The 23,185-nt window shown below is 48.1% G+C and overlaps 4 protein-coding genes and 1 long non-coding RNA gene across 5 annotated transcripts in view; all 5 read right to left on the minus strand.

Moving 5' to 3' along the window:
* The window catches only part of LOC120645143 (glutathione synthetase, chloroplastic-like), a 32,086-nt gene extending 29,307 nt beyond the window's left edge, over positions 1 to 2,779 (minus strand). Inside the window, exons 1-3 of the mRNA XM_039921905.1 lie at positions 2,709 to 2,779; positions 2,554 to 2,613; positions 2,012 to 2,093 (exon numbers count right to left, since the gene is read on the minus strand). Of these exons, the coding sequence (XP_039777839.1) occupies positions 2,012 to 2,093; positions 2,554 to 2,613; positions 2,709 to 2,764 (198 nt within the window). The 5' untranslated portion in view covers positions 2,765 to 2,779. The remainder of the gene's footprint in view (positions 1 to 2,011; positions 2,094 to 2,553; positions 2,614 to 2,708) is intronic.
* Positions 2,780 to 6,500: 3,721 nt separating this feature from the next.
* Positions 6,501 to 8,262, minus strand: LOC120645144 (leucine-rich repeat receptor-like kinase protein THICK TASSEL DWARF1). The gene has a single exon (XM_039921906.1). It carries the CDS (start codon positions 8,191 to 8,193, stop codon positions 6,964 to 6,966), a length of 1,230 nt encoding a protein of 409 aa, XP_039777840.1. The 5' UTR covers positions 8,194 to 8,262; the 3' UTR covers positions 6,501 to 6,963.
* A 3,275-nt stretch (positions 8,263 to 11,537) lies between these two features.
* On the minus strand, positions 11,538 to 12,965 carry LOC120645945 (protein ALP1-like). Its single transcript, XM_039922644.1, has 2 exons — positions 12,736 to 12,965; positions 11,538 to 12,594 (listed from the first exon to the last, which is right to left on the minus strand). Exons 1-2 carry the CDS (start codon positions 12,963 to 12,965, stop codon positions 11,538 to 11,540), a joined length of 1,287 nt encoding a protein of 428 aa, XP_039778578.1.
* A 3,416-nt stretch (positions 12,966 to 16,381) lies between these two features.
* Positions 16,382 to 20,355, minus strand: LOC120645145. Its single transcript, XR_005664150.1, has 2 exons — positions 19,633 to 20,355; positions 16,382 to 16,940 (listed from the first exon to the last, which is right to left on the minus strand). It is a non-coding gene; the product is annotated as an uncharacterized LOC120645145 (long non-coding RNA).
* Positions 20,356 to 21,756: 1,401 nt separating this feature from the next.
* LOC120646396 (receptor-like cytosolic serine/threonine-protein kinase RBK1) lies at positions 21,757 to 22,486 on the minus strand. Its single transcript, XM_039922976.1, has 2 exons — positions 22,296 to 22,486; positions 21,757 to 22,079 (listed from the first exon to the last, which is right to left on the minus strand). The coding sequence occupies exons 1-2, from the start codon at positions 22,458 to 22,460 to the stop codon at positions 21,870 to 21,872; spliced, it is 375 nt and encodes a 124-aa protein (XP_039778910.1). The 5' UTR covers positions 22,461 to 22,486; the 3' UTR covers positions 21,757 to 21,869.
* Between the last annotated feature and the right edge of the window lie 699 nt (positions 22,487 to 23,185).

Here is a 23,185-nt window from a genome sequence, read left to right on the forward strand (position 1 = left end):
TGTCTGAATTGTGGCTATGCTCAAGACGTGAAGCCCATGGTAGGTACCCAAAAGTATCGCTACAGTTCAGACACGCCACCGAGCTATATCGTGTGCAACTGTGCCATCGAGTAATTGATGTTTGAGTCTCGCTCACTTTGGCTAGACTACCCTTCCTCCATACCAACATAATATCCATCTATTTTTATTTTCAATCTGGATTTAGCTATAACATAGGTGCACAACATTTACTTGTGGAAAACTGGTAATGGACTTAGTGAATGTTCCTTGAGTTGGGATGGCATCCACCGCACCTCACTAATAGCACTATCATTCGGGCTTTTTTTGTTCTAGGATCCAGGAACTTTTCACTATGAGTCAACGCCTGATGATAGGTCTCACCAATGACCAATGTCACACCAGCAAACATATCAATCAAGAACACTACCACAAGGTAAAAGTGGGAGATACAGGTAGACTAAAAATCAAATAGGTAGACATTCTATTGTACGACAAAGTCTAGTCAAAGTTACAAAACCACATTTTGCTCCATGGTAGAGTTGCACACGATATAGCTAGGTGGGCTGCCTGAGTTGTATCGGAAAATTGGTAAAGGGCTTAGTGAATGTGCCTAAAGTTGGGATGGCATGGGTTAATCCATGGATCCATTCTAGCTCACCAATAACACCATGCTTCTCTTTGGGCTTGCTTTTTGTAGGCTCTAGGAACTTTCAATACGAGGCAAAGCTAGATGAGTAGGTCTATACCAATGTCACGCCAGAAAATGTATCACTCGAGAACCAAACTAGGTCAATGTAGGGAGATACAAACAGACTGAAAATCAAAGAGGTAGACATTCTATTGTATGGAGGAAGAGTCTAGTCGAAGTTATGCACAACCATCTGTTGCTCCATGCAATGGTAGAATTCCACACAATATAGCTAGGTGACATGTCTGAGTTGGAGCTATGATAAAGAAGGTGGAGCCCATTATAGGTATCCAAGAGTGTGGCTACAATTCAGACACACCACCGAGCTATATAGTGTGCAAATGTGCCACTGATGAGTAATGGGTGGTTGCGCTTGTCTAACTCCAGCTGGACTCTACTGCCTCTCTATACCAACAGAACATGCATCCATCTATTTTATTTCAATCCGGCTTCTATCTTCCCACTCCACTTGGTTTGGTTCTAGAATGAGAAGTTTATGGCTGTAAGCATAGGTGCATATCTTCTCATGGGTTGGCAATGAACTTTATCATAGTGCCTAATTTAGTAGGGCTGGCTCAGATTGATCCATTAATCTGTTGAACTTAATTAGCTATTTTTAAGTTTTATTATTATTAAATTAAGAAATAATTAGTTAATTTGAAGTATAAATGAATCCTCGCTCCATGGTTACCCTTAAGTAGGAATGTGGAAGAAAGTCAAATCTCACAGAATTCTGAAGAAAATACAAGAGAATGTCGCAGATATAGTACCTAAGAAAAACGGTACCATTGTCAATATAATGGAATGGAGTATCTCATCTGTGGTAATAGTAGAAGAGCGTAATATGTTTAGTGGGCCGGGGATCATAAAAATTGTGCTGGATGTGGATGGGAAGACATGAAAAATCATCATTGCATTATTTTAGGTGCACAAAGGGAAATATACTACATTGTACAATTTTGTTTCTAATCAATCCCGAGGTGCATGCATTACGTCATGAGGTTCATTAATAGAGTTTTAACTTCTGAATATTTCTTTGAAAAAGAAATTCCAAAAAAATCACGCTACAATACTAATTACTTTAAAGGGGACTAAAACTCACATATTTTCCCCATTTATTCACATATAACAGGAAGTAAAAAAACATCAATGAATTGTGAATACTAAACATCTATCCTTTAAGAACATGAACATGATCCTAAACAAAAGATTGGGTGATATGATCATATTAAAGGAATATAAAACACAAATTTATACACGTGCAAAATAGAATTCACATTTGACGTACATCTAGGTAACTTAATTGTGCGGTATCGTGCTTACCTGGAGAAACTCCATAATACTTTCCTTGCCCATGAACTCCTCAATGTGGAGAAAACGTTCTTCCCAAGGCACATGGAAACCTCTAAGCACAAGGTAAACTATAGTTGGTGAAATGTAACACTTGACCTCAAGCTCAATCAGTCTAAAGATGAGGAAACAAGAACTGAAGGGTCCAAATAAAAGGTTGATGATGTCAACACACATCCACGATGGAAATTAAAGTTACACAGAAGTGGTTCATGTTAGGCAAATACTATCCAAGTGATTGGTCAATGCATATTCTGAACAAAATTAAATATGACGCCAAATTAAATATACCAAACATGTCAATGCGCCCAAATATCTAAGCATTTAACATGGGGAGAGGTTCAAATTGCTTACAAATAACCTTTTAAGTCCTTCTTGGGAGTTAAACCAAGGTTACTGAGCGGTATAATACTTGCTAGCTAGTCAATTAGGAACTTCTCAATTTCTACTAGTGATTGTGCCATGGCAAGGGCTACTTTAATTTCTAGTCAATATGGTTCCCAAGTACTGCATACCTTCTCCCTATCATCGACCTTCTTATAGCCAATGCACACTTCAAAACAAAAGCGCCAAACCTAGCCATGGAAAAGAGAAGAATATATAACTGGCAATCATTTTCCTAAATCTCCATTGGTGATAGCGTTGAGGCAAGGACTCTCTTTTAATTTACCTGCTCTCATCCTTAGGAAACATTCTCATAACATTGTTCTCATCGCCACCCCCCATATTTGCCACCGCTAGCGAGCACAAAGTCTAACCATGGAGGGTGGGGGACGGGGCAGATCTGTTTCACCCTTGCATGCATCTTCACATGTGAGTGCTAGATCTGGACATGTCAAAGTTAAGGAGCGTTGGATCTAGCCGTATTCACTACAACAAATCCTGCAATCCATTATGGATTAGTGCGCCTATTAGTATGCGTGGCCACTAATTGTTGCCATCATAGATATATGAGGGCACACAGATATGGTGTCATCTCATTCTACAATGTTTTAGCTTTCTCAATCAGAAATGACTCCCCCACAACAAGTGATGGTGCTGAGTCAAGGGCCAAATTCTACTTCTTGTTTTTGGGAACATTCTCTCCACTATCAGCCTCCTCCAAACCTTGCATGTGTCACCACTAGTGAGCGCAAGGTCTAACCTTGCGAAGGGAAAACGTGCTAGATCTAGGCATGGTTAGAGATTACCTGAGGCTTTCCTCTTTGATGCAATGATTGAGGGATCTATTTTATGGTGGGAGAAAAGTTACATCGGCATGGTAGGGAGAGAGGCATCAACAATAGTGGGAAACAAGCGAGCGTAGGATGGTGGGGGATAGAGGTAGTGGAACTACATAGTTGCAGATTAGGGCGACGATGTTGGATCTGACCATGCCAAGGCAATGGCGTTGAACATGCGTTGGACGAGCGACAATGTCCCAGGAAGGGGCTGATGGTGGTGTCTAAGGATGGGAGTAATGGCAGCGACCTGTGAAGGGGGCAGCGGTGGCGTTCGGTGATGGGAGTGATGGCGGCGGTGGTGTTGGGGATGGGAGTGTTGGCGGCGGCTAGGGATGTGGGCAGATGGATTGGGAGATGCGATGCTAGGTAGGGTTTCCTCTTGCTGCCTTTTTATACACCTGCTGGTGCAGTGCGCCCTGCTTTTGGGCTGGCTGCTGAAAGGCCACAGTGGTCCGGCCCAAATTGGCTACTTGTTTGACTCTCGCCGCTCATAAATCACAATTTTCTATCGGGTCTACCATTACACATAATGAAATAGCTAACCTTTTTCTTAACAGAAGCTTGCGGAGACGACTACCAGGCTTATATAAAAAAAAAACACACGGTGGTATCCGCAAGTGCTCAGCATGCAACACGATAAAGGTTGCTCTTACCAAACAACGGTGAAATAGTTAATTTCCCCCCCCTTAATAGAATGATTGCAGCTCTACTGCATATTCTCGAAAAAAGGGTAAAAGTTGCTCTTGCCAATTTGCCATTCCCTATGGACCACAAGGCGGCGAGGGGCAAGCAGGGCCTGGTAGCCAGCAGCACATTCAGGGGAAGAAAAATTCAATCATTGTTTGCAGCAGCAACTGTTTTTGTGTTCACTTGTGCTTGTGCATGTACATGTACAAATCCGTTCACTGGGACCGTCGGCTTCCATTTGTTGGCCCTGACCGCGACGCTTCCCTTGAACACTAATCCCTGATCTCCTTCCTGAATGTATATATAAAAAGAAACTCGACCAGTGAGGTATGATGATGGCCCCAACCATTTTTCATTAAGAGGAAGCAACCGGATTGGCAAATTTCCAGCTTGCTGAATGTATAGTTCCCGGTGATTTAATTCTGAGGTGCCAGTTTATCATTCTCCATGGCATGCGGAAAGATCCTCAGTTTATCAGGTCCCCGGGAATGCAAACCCGGTGAAATTTGACCTGATGCTTCCATTTTCAAAAAAACAAAACAAGGAAATTTGACCTGCAGAGATGCGTTAATCCGTGCATGTACAAATCTGTTCATGTTCACGAGCGAAGTGAGCATTGACTTGCATCTGGCTGTTTCCAAGCTTGCCGTCGCGTCCAATTGATTTGTTGTCGACCAGACCACGGCGTCAGAGCCTGCGACCCCGACAACCCGTGACCTGAAACCAATGGCCACTGCCGCCTGCTGCAGCTCCTGCTCCTGCTCTGCTCCTCCCCTGTCGCCATCTCGCATTCCGCAACGGGCCCGTCCTAGCCGTCAGGACGGTTGCTGGCTGCTGGCAGCCTACCAGCTGCCGCCCAAGCCAGGCCAGACAAGCTGCTCGTCCTCCTCCTCCGTCGCCTCTCTCGCGTGCCGCCGACGCAAAACGGCCGGGCACGCTGGGTTCAGGCTTTCAGAGGTTCAGACGGCACCACGGCACAGAGATGGCAAAGCCACTGCGTGTCTGCAACAGTAGCATGCCATGGCATTCACATCTAGCATTCTGTAATTCCCCCAATCAGAAAGATCATTAGCCCAATTGCTCTGTTCCATCCTCTAATTGCTCCTGGGCTGAGAGCCTGAGACTGATCATTAAGGATTCGGCATCCTCTAATAGGCCAGTAAGCCAGCCGTGCGCCCGTGCCGTGGACTCTCGTGGGACATGGACCATGATGGTCTGCTCGGCGCCATGGCAGCAGAGGCGATGATACCTCATGATGCAGAGCCAAGGCATGTCTCCATGTAAACATTTGTCTTGTGCAATGCAGGAGTAAAGTGGCATGCTTCTCCTAGTGCTAGGCAACTATGCAGGCATCATTTCGCTGTGCTCATGTGGTGTCTGCTACTGCTATTTGAGCAATGCAAGCAAAGGCCGAGACCCAAAGACGGAAAAGATTTGAGGCCATGATTCAGAGTTGGGAGGCGAAAAGTTGCTGCTGCTGCTGCTTGCTCGATCGATTGCAGTGAGGTGTGATGCTCAGTGACAGCCAGATTAGTTGCGGCATCATTAGGTACGGCAAGAGCAGCTATGAAGGCCAAGAGGACGAGAGGGTTGGAGGCATGATTAAGATTTGGGAGGTGAAAAGTTTCCCCAGCTTGATCGGTGTCAAGGAGATGCAATGCTCAGTGACAGACTGACAGCCGGATTACTTAAAGCATGATTTGGTACGAACTGAGCTATGAATTCCTCGGATTCCAAGAGATTTTGGGGGCACTGTCACTTTTGTTCTCTACCACTCTGCTAGTACTTACTATCTTTGTTAAAAGGTTAAAACAAGGTGCTGCTAGAGTAAGACAGCAGGCAGGCAGTTAAGTGTTGTATTGTATGCACAGCTTTGCAGGAGGTACTACCAAGAATCCGATAAATGGAGTCGAAAGGCTACTGTAACTGTAACGCCGGATGGTTCTGGTCAAATTCTGATTCTTCTTGGGCTCCCAAAGTGAACTTGGAAACAGGAAAAGATGAGAAAGTTAAAGGACGTAAAGGGAGGGGGAGATGGTGTTCATTCTTCAACTCTGCAAAGCTAATTCAACTGATGGGTTAAAATTATCTGGAGCGAGCATTTTATATGGACCAGGGATCATGAGAACCCCTCCTGCTGAATTTGAGTAACTTTACTTTTTCCTGAGGCAAGCTTCTCTGAATGTAACCATTGAAAAACAGTAATAATCCTTACATTTTCCTGAGGCAAGCTTCTCTGAATGTAACCATTGAAATATTGAAAGGGGTAAGGTAGGAAAGAAGGGAGAGAATGATCATTGTCCAACTGCAAAGCCAAAGTTCAGAAAAGAAAAATGCAGTACCTTGAATATATGCATCTCTTGAGCATTTGCCAACATATGCAAGGTAAATTAAGAGAGGTGTAAATTATGTGGAGCAAAGTCAGTTTAAATGAATGCATAAGAGCCAGACCACAGATCTATGCAAAATTTGATTGAGTGAGAATCCAGCATCAAGACGGATGCCTAAAATCAGAGAATGATCATTCTTCAACTGTAAAGACAAAGTTCAGAGAAGAAAATGCACAACTCTTGTGTTGCGTGTATACACAGTGTCAGCAGATGCAAGATGAATCAAGATTGCTCTGAATCCTGTGGAGTAAAACTTATATGAATTCATAGGAACCATGGGACAAATACAGATGTTTCCTGACATTTGAGTGCTCGAACTTTTTGGGTTTTCATTTGATCTGACAGTTGAGACGAAACAACAGGAACCAGCTTAACTCTTACTTTTCCTTTACACAAACTTTTTCCTATGTAATTTGCAACCACTTAACATTGGCAACCCGCCCGATGATCCGCCGTCCACGTGTCCTACCGGCAAAATCACAGCCCTATATCCCCGGATTAACATCAAAATATACACCAAGAATTATTACTAATCACTTGTGGGTCTCATGAGCATTGAGACCTGCCTGACCACCATCACCCACTAAACCCAAGAAAAAACCTTAAACCCATGTCAAGAACTCACTCACCCCCTCCGCCCGCCGCACTGCGCCTGCGGGCGGCGCCGCCCCCTGCCGCCCTTCGCCGGGCACGCGGCGACGACGGCCGGCGGCGGCGCGACGCAGTTCCAGTGCGCGCACACGGCGGCGCTGGCCGGGACGGCGCCGACGGCGACCCCCGTCAGGAAGTTGTCCTGCAGGAAGAGCACCCGCATCCGGCCGGCCTCCGCCGCCGCCGCGACCTCCCGCGGCACCTCGCCCGCGAACCGGTTCCCGTTGAGGTAGACCGCGCCGGCGGTGGCGAGCTCGGCTGGCACGCGGCCGGACAGCGCGTTGTGGCTGAGGTCCACGGTGGCGCCCGGCGCGACGCGTCCCGCCGGGCGGAGCTCCCCGGAGAATGCGTTCCGGCGGAGCTGCAGGTACCCGATCCGCGACGCGAGCAGCTCCCCGGGGACCTCGCCGGAGAACCGGTTCCCGCCGAGGTCGAGGAAGGCGAGCCGGGGCAGCCGCCGCAGCACAGCGCCGACGGGGCCCGAGAGGCGGTTCCCGGCGAGCGCGAGGTGCACGAGCGTGGGCGGTAGCGGCGGGACGGCGCCGGAGAGGCGGTTCCCGCGGAGGTCGAGGTGGACGAGCGGGGCCCGCACGGGGCCGCCGGGGATCCCGCCGGCGAGCGCGTTGTGGGAGAGGACGAGGGTGCGGAGCGCCCGGAGCCGGAGCAGCGGCGGCGGGAGCGCGCCGGAGAAGGCGTTGCGGCTGAGGTCGAGGGTGCGGAGCCCCGGGGCGAAGGCGGGCGGGAGAGGGCCCGAGAGGAGGTTGTCGGGGAGGGCGAGGAAGCGGAGCGCGGGGAGGGCGGCGACGGCGGCGGGGAGGGCGCCCGTGACGCGGCCCGGGACGAGGGAGAGGGAGGCGAGCGCGGGGAGGCGGGCGAGCGCGGCGGCGGGGAAGGCCCCCGCGAGGCCCGGCGCGCCGGCGCGCGGGTCGCCGAGCGCGAGCGCGACGACGCGGGCGGGCGAGGCGGAGGCGGGGGAGCAGGAGACCCCCGCGAAGGCGCAGGGGTCGGCGGTGAAGTCCCAGGAGGAGAAGAAGCGGGAGCCCGGGAGGTCCGAGAGCGCGCGCCGCACCGCCTGCAGCGCCAGGTAGTCCACCGGGTGCAGCGTCGCCTCCGCCGGCGGCGCTGCGACGAGGAGGAGGAGGAGGAGGACGAGGGCGGCGGCGAGCAGCGAGGGGAGGCGCTGCGGTGCGCGCGCGGGGCCCATGAGCTGCTGAGGCGATGCGAAGCGGTGGTGGCGGTGGTGGCGGCGGCAGCGGAGCGAGCTGAGTGGAGTGAGCCAGTGAGGTGGTAAGCTTGGGGAGGACGGGAGGGGGCGCTCTGTTCTTTGAAGCGCGTGCGGGGGCGAGGCGGTTGGGGCCCGCGGGCAGGTGTGGGTGCCAGTCTGGCGGAAGCTGACGGATGGGCCCGGGGACGCGGGGGCCCACGTGGCAGCGTCGGGCGTCTCGGGCGGCCCTGCCTTTTCGTGCCGGCCACGTCGGCCCCGTCTCACTGGCGGGTGGGTCCGCACGTTCCCGTGGCCGGCGGCACTGCCGCCATCCGGCTCCACTCTCGATGACGCGCGGGCCCCGCGCAGACGCGGCCCACGTAACAGTGGGAGCCGCACGTGGAGGCAGCGGTAGGGGCTGGGCGTCCTCGCCGGCCGCGTTGGCGGCACTGAGCCGTGGGCCCAAAGCAGGTCCCTTGGGAGGGGCGGCGGGGCCCAGTGGGGGAAAAGCTAGCCGCTTTGACAGTTGTTGGGTGGGTGCACCGAAACAGAGGCTCAGGTCAGGTTGGGTGCCCCTCCTCCTCCTCATCAGGCTGCCAGGTGGGTCCCGCGGCCCGCGCACGAATCTCGGCGCGACACGCCTGCGTCTCCTCCTGATGATTGTGAAGCCTTGCTGCTTTGTTCGGCTCCTAGGAAGCCGGACGGGAAAGGGGGAAAAAAAGAAGAGAGAGAGTGATGTGGATGTGGTTGGCAATGGCAGGGCAGGGCAGCAGCAGCAGCATCTTGGTGTTGCCCTTGTCATGTTGCGCTTTGTCTCGCCCTAATCATGGGGGTTACACGAAGCTCGCGCACATTAGTTAGGCTGTTTTCAACGGTTGCCTCCATCCCTTCCCCTACCGTCCTTTAGGGGCGTACTGTAGAAACTTACCGCTCCAACGGTGCCCTCCAAAGGCAACGCTATAGTGGGGGACGGTGCGAGCGCACTCCAAATGAAGAGGCCGGCCAGAGCGCCCCCATCGGATGAGCATTTACTCGCGTCGCCAAATGCCGTTGCTGCGCGCGCGAGGGTGGAAGTGGGGCGGCGCAGCGGGAGCGTGGTGGAAGAAGAGGCCGGTACGCTAGCGCCCCAGTGCCGACGACGCGACCGAGCGGCGGCGAAGGAAGGCGGCACATCGGGGAAGTGGGGCCCAGATCTGGCGGAGCCCGAGCGCATCTCCACCGACAACAGCGACGGAGGGGAAAGAGGGGCGTTGGTGGGCAAGAGCACCGGGGCGACATTGAAGCTGCCGAGGTCTGTGCGGCTCCGTCATCGATCCAGGCAAAGTTTCGGAGATCCCTCGTCCTCGACGAAGCGCCGGCGCACAAGAAGGTACCTCTACTGCATCTCAGTCTGATTCCATGTTGAAGCTAAGGATTCGTACATTATTTAGTCAGATCCATTAGCGCATTAGCTTTGGGCAGTGGAATATGGAGCATGTTGAAGATTTCCTTGGTGGATCTAGGATTTCCTTGGTACATTATTTATGTCATGTTAATGATTAAGGATATTTGTATGCGCAGACTATTGCCTAAATATAATTGTGTGTGTTTCATGCCATCTGTGTTTGAACCACAATTTTCATTGGTTTTTATATGTTCTCTTTTACAATCAGTAGCATAGTGTCACTGAAAAATTGAAATCAGGCAGGTTGGTTGTCATTCACAAAAGCTATGTACAGTCAGCTTTGAGTTTTCATTCAATTGTATTTTAACTTTGATGACAATGACCTGTGAAGATGCAGCACGTCATCAACAATGCTTACCAAGGTTGCGACACAGATGAAGAGCGGCTCCATCTTGATGCAACGGTCAATTCAGCATCCCAGCCATGGATGCTCCGCAACCAGCACTATGGCATGCATCCACAAACCCCTCCATATTACCGCTCTCCTCACAATGTGGGAATGCCTCCTCCTCATGAAGAACCAATGCATCATTCCATGCAACAGCCAATGCATCATCCCATACAACAGATGCAAGGAGGGGCTTCTGCCTCCAATACAGCAGGGGCTAGCAGGGTAAAGCAGCCAAATTTCACCCCTGAAGAAGATATCCTTCTAACCAAGTGGTGGGTTTCCATTTGCACTGACCCGGTAGTAAACACCGGGCAGCGAAGGGAAGGGATGTGGTCTAGAATTTGCAGCGGCTACAACTCACAATGCAGCCCATACCCGAAAAGGTCAAAGAAGTCGATTACTAAGCGTTGGGAAGGCATAAAAGTAGAGTGCACTATATTTTCTCACCGTTATGCTGAAATTGTCAGGATTAATCCAAGCGGAATGTCAGATGCGGACAAGGTATGCCTCATTCATTTTTCAGTGTATGCATGATTTGTTACATGTTTATCAATTGTATTACATATCTATCATTTACTTGCAGACCACTGAGGCACTTGCGAGGTATGCTGGTGCCCAAAAGAAGCCTTTCAATTACATGCATTGCTGGAAATACCTCAAAGATGAGCCAAAGTGGCACGAGGAGGTAGAGAAGCCGACTACATCTAATGATGATGAAGATTGCATGGAGACGGTTGACGGAGCCTCAAACCAAGTGGACACAACCGATGATAACTCGACCCCATCTTCTGGCAACGGCAAGCGCCCACTAGGGAGGGACTCAAGTAAAGCTTCTAGGAAGAAGACAGCAGAGTCATTCGCTTCAAAGATGCATGGACTTTGGAGTGATAGGAACTCATACATGAAGGAGACTCAGAATGAGAAGAATGTGCACCTTGCCCACATAGCTGCAATCGAGAAGGAGAAGCTGGACCGTCAAGTGGAGCTTGAGAAGGAGAAGATGGAGCATAATATGAGGCTTGAGGAACGTCGTTTGGCCATAGAGGACAGGCGGTTGGCCCAGGAAGAAAAGGAGAGGGAGGCTAGGATTGTGGCTGATGAAGAGCGGTTTTTGAGCATTGATCTAGATATGTGCATTCCGTGTCTCCGCCCGTTCTACAAGGCTCAGCAGGACAAAATTCTTGCCAAGTACACGAACCCAAGTTCAGACTGAGACAACAAGAATCTGTAGTGTGTGACCACTTGTATTTATGTGTGAGAACTATTTCTATTAGCGTGTGCGAACCATTTATATTTGTGTGTGAGAACCATTTGTGTTAGCGTGTGAGAACCACATGTATTAGTATTCGAGAACCATTTATATTTGTGTATTCAGTTCACTTTCACTTTCAGTATTCGAGAACCATTTATATGTATGAATTTCACAAATTTCACAAAGCTGCTAGATTAAAATACAATGTCCACAAAGCTGCTAGATTCAAGCACAATTTCCACAAAGCTGCTAGAGCCTCACATTGTAGCTCCATTAGAGCTCAACCTAGCACCAAGACGAGTCCATTGATGCTCTATCAGGTCTACCTGCAGCTGACCATGAACTTCACGGTTCCGGAGCTTGTGATGCGCTCTCACAAAAGCATCTCGCTGTGCAAGGATGCCTGTCCGAAGATCTGCAAGGTCCCCAAGGCTGTCGAAGTTGGTGTTCATGGCGCCGTCGCCCTCGTCTTCGACTATCATGTTATGCATGATAATGCAAGCTTTCATTATTTCACCAATTGCTCGCTTGTCCCAACCATAAGCTGGCCCTCGAACCACTGCCCATCTTGCTTGCAGGACACCAAAAGCTCTCTCGATGTCCTTTCGGGCTGATTCTTGCTGAGCTGCGAAATGCTGTGTCTTCCTCTCCATAGGCTGACGCACACTCTTGACAAAGGCAATCCAGTCGGGGTATATACCATCAGCCAAGTAATAACCCGTGTCGTACGCCCTTCCATTCACATTGAAGTTTACAGGGGCTGTCTGACCCTCCATGTATCGGGAGAAGAGCGGCGAGCGGTGAACCACGTTGATGTCATTGCAGCTACCGGGCATGCCAAAGTACGCATGCCAAAACCAAAGCTTGTGATCAGCGACAGCCTCAAGGATCATGGACGGCTTCTTGTATCTTCCAGTGAACTGACCCTTCCACGCTGTTGGGCAGTTACGCCACTCCCAATGCATACAATCAATACTGCCTAGCATGCCAGGAAATCCCCGACTCTCCCCTTCAGCAAGTAGCCGAGCTATATCCTGCTGATTTGGTGCACGGAGATAGGTTGCACCAAAGGCTTTGATAATAGCTCTACAGAAATGCCGCATTGCCTTTAGAGCAGTGGAGTCACCAATTTGGATGTACTCGTCCACAGCATCAGCTGGGAGTCCATATGCTAGGATCCGAATGGAGGCAACACACTTCTGTAAACTGCTCAATCCCATGAGCCCAGTGCAGTCATGTCGCTGAACGAACTCCTTGTCCACAAGCTTGACTGCATCTACTATCCTATTGAACACATGCCTTGCCATACGAAACCTGCAGTTATAGGAGTAGCACGTATTAGAAAATGGTGAAGTGTCTACTTTCACAGGTCCATTGATCATAAATTGGAACAGAAAATCAATATGCAAAGTCTTGCGCAAACCGTACCGGCGACGAAAATTTTTGGGGCCATACACTGGGTTCGGCGTAAAGTAGTGTGCCCATATCCTGTCGTGGCCCTCTTTGAAGTTACGACAAACAACGTCGCTTGGCAGCTGGGGAGCTCTGGGGATCATGTGCTGCTCCTCCTCCATGACGAACATCACGGACATCACTTCCTCCATTTCATCGAGCTCCATATCCATCTCTTCATCAGAGTCGTATGCGACATCTAGGTATTTCAGCAGCAAGTTTTTGTCCTCCATGACTTCTGCAGACCTTCAGAAGTGCAACAAATAACAGACCACAAAGTTGCAAAAAGATTACATGTCACAAATTTGAATAACAGTAAAGAATTAGTACCACTAAACAAGAAATTGTAATAAATATATTCCTCGGCAGCAATGACAGGAGTAATTAACATGTAAATGCACCGGTTCCTACATTATTTGCACTGAACCTACCATAATGACATGACTAATTAATAGCTCTGCATTGCTCAGGAGCATGAGTTTCTCTAGCTCAGGATTGTGGATCGGATGCCAAATTGTCTAATTTATGAACTATGACGTCTCAGAAATTTTTAACAAAGCATTAGTTCATAAACTCTAATGGATTTCTCAGCCACGAAACACAAAAGAGTGGATCGAAGGTGGTCCACTGACCCTGGAAAACGCAGAGATACTTGCCTTCAGCAGGTTCACCCTCTTCGTCTACCGCCAACGCCTTCCGAGCTGACACGCAGGAGGTCACAGCAGCAGCGTCCGCCCGCCTGCGCCGCGGACAACAGCTGGCGGGGATCCGTCTGCTTGTTGCACAGGACGCGTCGCCGGACAGACGATGAGAGCGGACGCGGACCAGCAAGGGTAGATCTGGTGGCCCAACTCTCGATCCCGCCCTCCGAAGGATCGGCGAGGGCCAAGGAGCACCGGCAGCGGAGGCCCGTTCGCCGGCGTCTTGGGTTCCCCCGGTCACCACGGGAAAGAGAGAGAATGAAGAGGGAAGTGGTAGTTGGGAGAAAATGAGTAAAATATGTGATGGTGGTGTATAGGGGGAGTAGTGTAGGGAATATTGTTGGAGGAAAATTTTGTGTGGGGGATGGAATTGGTATAGGGGAGAAGGAATATTTTTTTTAGAGATCGAATTTAGGAGGAACCGTTGAAAACAGCCATAGCCACCCCAAACCCCGTAAACACAAAAAGGTTGCATTGGAAGAGGGGACAAAAAGGTTGCCCGCCCGGCCTAGGGAGGGCGGCATGACCATGACCGCGCTAGCTAGCTTTATCCAAACGTCGTGTCGTCTCACGTCGCATGGCGGCATATGCATGGTCCTTTCCCGGCACCACCTCCAACTCGAAGCACGCAGGTCCTGCGTGCGCCCCGGCGGCTATGCTCCGGCGAGCTGCTGGGATCGCCGCCATGGCGTCGCAGGTGTGGTTGCCGCATTTGGCCACGCAGGGGAGGGACGGGCGCCAGATGCATGCCAGTGTGTTTATTACCTTCTGTCCTGGCTCTGTTTGGTTTTGTAGCATGAGTAGCACACACAATTCCTGAGGAAAGAATTTCACATGTATGGAGTACTAAACGAAGTTTATTTGCAAAAAATTTTCACAGATGGGTGTAACTTTTCACGACGAATCTAATAACAGTAATTAATCGATGATTGGCTACAGTAATGCTACAGTACCATCCTCTAATCGTGCGGTCAGAGACCTCATTAGTTTCGTCTCGCGAAGTAGCGCAGGGTTGTGGAGTTAATTTTGTAAATTGACTTTATTTAGTACTCCTAATTATTGGTCAAAATTTTTGTGCTAGGCCTACGCATCGCCTGTGAGATCTCAGTCGGCGTCTACCTGGCGCCGCGCCACGCCAATGCGGCCGGCCGGCGGGCGACGCCATTGCTGGCCCCTGCAAGCGCGCGCCAAGGCAGGAGGCAGCCCCTGAATTGAATGATGTGCGGTGGCGCGGACCAAACCCTGCCGACCGCATTCAGACTGACCTCACTACTACCTATCCAACTACCCCGCCCACTGCCTATTTCAAACCTATTTCTACCGTGTCAAACAGTGCAATCCCGCTCCACGTCATCCAAGGCGGGTAGTCTAGTGAGGTCAGTCTCACGCAGGGTTAACAATTTCGGCGAAATTTCGCCGAAATTTCGGAAAATTTTTCGTTTCCGCTAGTTACCGGGATCCGAAATTTCGGTATTTTTCGGTATATTTCGTTTTCAAATTCAAAATTCAACAAATTTCGACCGAAATTCAACGAAATTCGCCAAAATTTACCGAAATTTCGGAACGGAATTCCGTTTCCGCTAAACACCGGGATTTGACCGGAAAACGAAATGGTTAACCTGGTCTCACGCCGCCGGCTGCTGCTCGATCCCCATCTGTGGGCTGTGGCCACATCACCACGCTGCTGTACACTGTAGCAACTCGCTCGCTGGCTCCGCTGCTGTGGACAGGACACGGTAAGATTTTGTTGGCTTCATGTAAGCAGCTGGGATATGATTCCGGTGCAGTAATTAATCGTGTTGTTTCTTGCGCTGGCAGTTCGGACAGTGCGTGGATTTGGACCCTGGAAATAAATAAAAAAAACTGTCAATGTTTCGACACATGTATGGAGTACTAAATGAAATCTATTTACAAAACTTTTTGCATAGATGTGCTGTAAATCGCGAGACGAATCTAATGAGCCCACTTAATCCATGTTTTGCAACAGTGGTGCTACAGTAATCTTCCGCTGATTATTGATTAATTATGGATTAATTAGCATCATTAGATTCGTCTCGCGATTTACAACCCATCTATGCAAAAAAAAATTTGTAAATAGACTTCATTTAGTACTTCAAATTAACAAAATTCCAACACAAAAAGTTTTTAGCTTTCATCTAAACAGACCCTTGATTGCTATTTGGCACACAAGGACAAGGACTTACTCCGCCCCGGCTACAATGACCATAAAAAGTGTGTCTGAAAAGATGGAGAGCACGGCCACGCGTACGCCTAGTGCTGCCAGCTTCGCAACAGGTCAAGGCGTCCAACAATGGTGTTTCCTTGTTAACTAGTACTAGTACTATAGATACATACTATTTCATAGTCTTCTCTTCTCAAATTATTAGTCGTTTTAATTTTTCTAAATACATAATTTTTATTATGCATCTAAATATATATTATATTTTTACATATAAAGTAAAATCTATATATTTATAAAAGTCGAAGCAACTAATAATTGGCACTACTACACAATGTTTAACTGAGGCGGGCAAAACAGATTAACCGAAACGGGCATGACAACCGCCTCGGTCGCAAGACCTCGATTAATCGGGGCCTTTACCGAGGTGGTCAGCCAACCGCCTCGGTTAATCAAGGTAGTATATCCTAAGTTGGTAACTTGTATAGTCTTGACATTATTTGGCACCACCGATGAGATGTACTGTGTTTAGGCTCAGTAATCTTATTATTAATTGTTGCAATAATTGATCCGGTACATGTATTTAGTTGTTGTCTGCTGCGACACAATATACTGTATTATAAAAGCATGTCCAGAACGACAACACTACGTGCCGCGCTTAATGTCCCCAACTTTAAGTCATTGCATTGTGCCAGCCATTAAAAATACTAGAACATTCGGCGCGCAATGGGCGCCCTATCATTTAAACAATCATATGTAAGTAACCATAAGACAATAAAAAGTGACAATTATATTATACGTATAGTATAAGATGAATTCAATACGAAACCACCACATTAGGTAACAGCCACATCATGCTAACATGTGTCTATCCGGCATTTGAATCATAGATATTACTGCACATCCGAGCACCATACTATCCTAGCCATCAGGTGTCTAAATAATAAATATACATCCGAGCACCGAACTATCTTATCCATCAGGTGTCTATCTGGCATCTCAATCATCAACATCACAGTATACATCCGATCACCATGGTTACATCCGAGGACCCAATTTATCTTATCATCAGGTGTCTGTCCGGAATTTGGAGCATCAATATTACGGCACATCTGAGCACTATATATCTACATGCAACACAAGTATGCATAGCTACCAAACAACCTAGCAAGTAGCTTTGAATACTAACTGAAACCAAAAGTTAATCACCATGCTACATAGTTTGCCGGCGGAGGTCCATGGAGACCGCAGATCCCATGCATCAGACTCTTCTTGCCCGAGATGAAGGGTCCACAAAAGCCGGCTAGGGAAGCAGGAAAGCAGTTTTTCTAGAAACAAATCGCAAATTATCATTAGAACATAAGGTTAAACTAAATATGTATGCAGCATATCTATATGCCGTTCTTCGGTGTCCTCTACGGAGTGATCTTAATATAGGTGTCCACCAGCATGAGCCTGAATACTTTTATCAATAATCAATGCAACAATAGTGTAGTAGCAAATAATACAAGTCCTTCTGTTCGGTCAAGCAGAAGTTGCCATATCTAATAGAAAGAGTCCAGATTTAGTTGCCAGATCTGATAATAAGAGTCCATATTTCCATTGGCTAGATAGTTAAAACCGTGGCACTGTCACACTGAGAAGAATTTCAGTTTGCTACTCCAGAATCTTAAGGTAATATATTTACCTGAACAGCCTTGCGTTCCGATCCTTAGAAAATGCTTTCCAATGTCAGGTTCTACAAACATTTGTTAGCTTACAACTGAGAGGTCAACATCATATATTATGGCTGCATCAACTCTGTAGTAATTTGCATTCCCATAAAGTGAAGGAATTACAAGCTGAAAACTAATCTTAGGAAATTGGATAGGTAGGAACACGTAAATTGCAAAAGCAAAGCATCATCACCTCTGGTGCAACATAGTTTGGAGCCCCACAATTTTTCTACTGCTTCGGCCTATCGTGCTTTTTTTATTGGTCAATCTTCTATCACTGGAGCCAAGGTCCTTTGGAAGACGAGAGCGCCAGGCAAATGCAAATTCTTTGGCTGGCTCTACATGATCGCTGTTGGACAGCCGATAGACGAAAACGCCATAATCTGCAGCAACATGACACTTGCGCCCTTTGCAATCAAGAGCCTGAGACTATATCACACTTGCTGGTTGGGTGCTCCTTCTCAAGGGAAGTTTGGTACAGAATTCTTCTACGTGGTCGTTGGCACTCGATTTCACCGATTCACCCAGGCGCCATATTCTCTGATTGGTGGCTAGCTGCTCGCAAAAGATTTGGAAAGGTCGACCGTAAATCTTTTGATACTTTGGTACTTCTTGCCTTTTGGATTATTTGGAAGGAAACGGAACCGGCGAATTTTTGATCATGTCTTTCAATCGGTTGACAATGTCCTAAATGCAGTTTTTGAGGAGGCCAATGCTTGGCTACAGGCGGGCTTTGGGTCCTTAGAAGCTTTTCTTAGCTGTTGCGGGCTGCTAGCTCCTATCCATGTAGGTCGCCTAAACATGATTATGTAAGCATCTATTTGTAACAAACATCTGGGCATCATGAACTGCAGTTCATGATGGCGTTGTTGTACTCTTCTACTCCTCTTAATGAAATACGTGCTCAGGCACGTTCGCCAAAAAAACAAGAAAAAGGAGACAAGGAACATGCTTAAAAATATTTTGTGGGTCTGAAATTTTCAAACATCAAGGGCTAATAACTAAAAAGTCAACAAAAAACTGGAAAATTAGGCTAATAGAAGAAAATTAGGCATGCTGAATGATTATGGCTAGCATAGCTGACTTGGCTCTTTTCTGATTTCAACCTTTCTAATATAAACTGGAATAAGGCATGACAGCAATTTGAATTATCTTGTGTGAGAACATTAAGATACTTAATCAATTTCAATTCAAATTAAGGTGTGAGCTGATAATCACTAACAGGATGAAAAAAATGTAATGCAGATGAAGTAGACCTGAATGAAAATTTCCATGCATATTAAAACTGATAATTCTGTATGGCTGCTCTTTTCTAATTTCCATCCATTCATGTACTACTGAAATGCAGGCTCTAGCTTGCACTATTTCTGAAACTATACTATGTATATAGCATGTAAATGCAGATCTATAAATCTATAAGCAAATAAGAAGATGAACCATGATTATAATTTTAGTAGCTAACACAAACTCCAGCATGCATACCGTTTTATAAGAATTTGGCACTAAATAATTTGTTCATATTCGCACTTATCATCAGGGTTCCAACTTCCAAGAGTTGGAGTCAGCAATCAGCTACATTGACGCTACTTAATTCAGTCATGTGTATATGTGAACTGAAGTTTTGGGAGACTAACGGTTATTACATGACCAAATCAGTTTGCATGACCCAAAACTGAAAAGGAGCATTAGGATGACCCAAATCAGCCTGGTATGCAGAAAGATTCATTAGGATGATATACTAAGCACGTCTGAAAAGGAGCACCGCCAAGGTATTACTTGGCATATGCAGGAATAATTGTCAAAATATAGATAAATTATGTTCGAAAATGGATACCAGTGCAGAGCCTGTATCCCAAGTGGTTAAGTAACAAGATACATGATATGTTGCATGAAGGCTCTCTAAACAATTGGCAAGTCTACCATAACTATCAGAACCATGTGAGCGTTGATGAAGCATTTTTTTTAGGTGATACCAGTGCAAGATTCAGTACTACATGTTGTACTTTGTCTGAACAGATCCCATGCCATTTTCTTAAGAAGGAAAAACGAATGAAGCAAATTAAAGCATGAACTAAACACCTGCAGCAGCAACATATACAAAGATTCTGCATATAGTTTGCAGAATATAAGTAACCACAGCCAAATCAACTGCAGTTCATCATGCCCATCCTAGTACTCTGCCCCAGTCGTCGAATTTCTCCTAGTGAATTGATTCATAGAGCACGCACAAAGCACTCACCGTTTCGACCTTAGAACCAAATTATCTAACAAGAACGAAGTGGTGAAATGATTTGGATGGAAGTACCTCCCTTGCAGCCGCCGTCAAAGAGCACGAGCGATCCAGCGACGAGGTTGAGAGTGCGACGAGCGGGGTCTCGAGGCGACGCGCCCCTCACGGGGGCGCGGCGCGCGGACAGGGTGCCTAGCGTGCGGACCTCGGCGTAGACCCTCCATGGTGCCGGCACCCGGCGCTGCCATGCTCACGCTTGCGCTCGCCTAGCGTGGCGGCGGCGCGAGCGGCCCAGTTGCAGGGGCACAGCGCCGAGTCGAAGCCGGAGCCGCGCCCTTCCCGCCGGTTCCCGAGGAGGAGGAGAGCACCGCCGGGGAGGCAGCGCGAGCCTCATCGCCGCCGATGCCCGAGGAGCAGCGGGGCCGCGACCGGCGGGGAGGCGCCGAGGGCGGAGGAGGAGGAGGAGAGCACCGCCGGGAAGGCTGCGCGAGCCTCGACGCCTTCGGCTCTCGAACAAGCGGGGGCCGCGGCCGGCGGGGAGGTGCTGAGGGCGAAGCAGCAGCAGCAGCAACAGGAGGAGGAGGAGGAGGCCTTCGAGAACGCGCTCACCGACAAGCAGCCACGGGAGGTAGGCCGCGACTCGCCGGATCCACGTCGGCCCGTGCCGCGCGGAGGGGTGAGGGGAGGGGAGGGTAGCCGAGGAGGAGAGGGGCTGCGGCGGCGGGGAGCAGGAGAGGAGGGCGAGGGCGGCGGGCGGCGGGGAGCTGGGGAGGAGAGGGGGTTAGGGTTGGGGCTGCGGGAGGGGGGAATTGTAAAAGCGCCAGGGCTTTTTTTGAAAAGACGGCAGCATTATCTAGGGGTGGGCATTTAAAACCCGAAAAAACCAAACCGAACCGAACCGAATAGACCGAAATGTCGGTCTATTCGGGTTCTCGGGTTCGGGTTCGGTCCACACTTATGGTTTAATTCGGGGTACGGGTTAGGGTTCGGTTCCTAGCCTCCAAAACCCGAATAGACCGAATAACCCGAAATTCATTCAAACTCTTGGTATGCCATAATATCTTATGTGATTTTTGAACTTATTAGCTAATAGTTGTTATCTCATCTTAATATTTGTGTGTCTATTTCATTATGCTATTTTTTCATAGTTACTTATCGCTATTACTCGTACTTCTATTTAACTATTCATTGCATATATTTTGATGGAAGATGAGGGTGTGTTTATTATTCGGTTAATTCGGTGGACCGAATAGACCGAACCGAAATATTCGGTCTATTCGGGTTCAGTTCCTAATTTTGTCTTTAAAATTTCGGTTCTCATTTTTTGAAACCCGAAATTCGCAAAACCCAAATAGACCGAACCGAAATACCCGAATAGACCGAATGCCCACCCCTAGCATTATCCAAAATCTGCTTCTTCGTATCAAAATAAACATTAGTTATAGGACTTAAGTGACAAATATATGAATGCGCATATTGTGTTGTTTGGATGAGATGGGTCTAGTTATTATTTCTAGTAAAGAAGAGGACTTTTCCGAAAAATAGCCAGAGCCACCGTTGAACGCCGCGCGTCCACTTTTTCGCATGGAATGTGGGCGTGCGAGCAAACAAGCAGGTTTTAATCAACCTGATGTACAATGCAAATTTAAGAAATTCTCATTTCTCCTTTATTGTACAATATGTACACTATGAATTACTGTTCTTTAGGGCTCCTCTCCAAAGGGGTAGCTTAAAGCTAGCAAAAATAGTTAGCAGTCAGTTTATAATATTTTTCAATGTGCTTCTCTCTCACTTCACGACATTCAATGTTGGCTTAGCCCTACCTACTAACTCTAAATTTACTTGTTGTTTATAGATACCTACTGACTTTTACCATTGAAAAAGGCCTTAGCACCATAAATTCTGCTTGCACTGAATTTTCCCTAGGCACCAGGAAAGCTAAACCCCAAAATGAAGAGCCAACAATCACATTTTGTTTTTACAATATGACAAGTTGTCGCAAGCAGATGAATTGTGTAACGAATTGTTTTGCAACCCCTCCCCCACCCCCCCCTCCCAAAAAAAAGCGCTACAGCTTTACTATGCATGTGTAATAATACATGCATGAAAAATTGATGGTTTAAAATATTTGTGTGCATTAAATATTCTTGTACTCCTTGTTAAAAAGTTGACAGATCTAAATCTTAATTTTATTCCCAGTGCACCACGAAATGTACAGAGCTTTCCCATCAAATCATGTACAATGCACAACTTAATTAACGTGTATGTACAAAATATACATCCCTAGCACAATAAAAGGTTGTGCCTAAAATTCAAGAATAAGGACCAACATGCGTCCGTGGCGTGGATTCCCCATCGAAGTCGAAGGCGAGCGCCTTGTGGCGGCTCAGATCATCCAGGTACCCCGGCGCCGCATCGTAGCCGTCCGTTTCATCGTGCAGCTCTCCCGGACGGTGGCTCCCCCTATGCCGTTCTCCCCATGGATGCGCCTGCGTCCTCTCCCCTACTAATATCTGCACCACCTATGCAAGCAATTTTTTTTTCAAAATCATAAACTCACTTTCGAATGCGATATTTTCATAAATCAAACCACTTGTAGTGTGGTGTGTGAAATTTTTTTCGTACTGTTTCCGATCATGAAGAAATGGCCTTTTACGCATAAAAATTATTACTTTGAGTAGTAATTTTGTTAAACATAGAAAAGCTTTACTTTTTTCAAACTAATTCTAACGGTATACCTTGCTCATCTGCGGCCTGTGGTCTGGGGAGGATTGGACGCAGAGCTTGGCCGCCCACGCCACGTTCCGGAGCTGCTCGGCGTCGTACCGGCCGCCCAGGGCCGGGTCGGCCATCTTGAGCATCTCGTCTTCCTCGCCGTCGACGAAGTACTGCTTCGCCTGCATGCACGGAGAAAGCTCACAGCATGAGAGATCGATCAATGGAGGCGTCATCATCAGTGCGCCTATGGCCGCGCTGATCCAGCTGCTTGTTGATGATCAGTGCATACCCATGCGACGAGGCTGAGCTTGGCGGCGTCGATGGCGCGGCGGCCGGTGAGGAGCTCGAGCAGCACGACGCCGAGAGACTAGGGTTTGAGAGAGGTGGGAGGTATATATGAGTGGTTGTGGGCTGGACCCGTGCCAGCACCGTGCCGACTGTTAGTCGTGTCGTGCCCGTGCCGGCACTGTGTGCTGAGGTTTCAGCCCACGTACTACACTACGACTGTGCCGTGCCGAATGCGATATTTCATAAATCAAACCACTTGTATGTGGTGTGTGAAATTTTTTTCGTACTGTTTCCGATCATGAAGAAATGCCTTTTACGCATAAAAATTATTACTTTGAGTAGTAATTTTGTTAAACATAGAAAAGCTTTACTTTTTTCAAAACTAATTCTAACGGTATAACCTTGCTCATCTGCGGCCTGTGGTCTGGGAGGATTGGACGCAGAGCTTGGCCGCCCACGCCACGTTCCGAGCTGCTCGGCGTCGTACCGGCCGCCCAGGGCCGGGTCGGCCATCTTGAGCATCTCGTCTTCCTCGCCGTCGACGAAAACTGCTTCGCCTGCATGCACGGAGAAAGCTCACAGCATGAGATCGATCAATGGAGGCGTCATCATCAGGCGCCTA

This window comes from Panicum virgatum, chromosome 8K (assembly GCF_016808335.1).
Source record: "Panicum virgatum strain AP13 chromosome 8K, P.virgatum_v5, whole genome shotgun sequence".
In the NCBI taxonomy this organism is placed as follows: Eukaryota; Viridiplantae; Streptophyta; class Magnoliopsida; order Poales; family Poaceae; genus Panicum; species Panicum virgatum.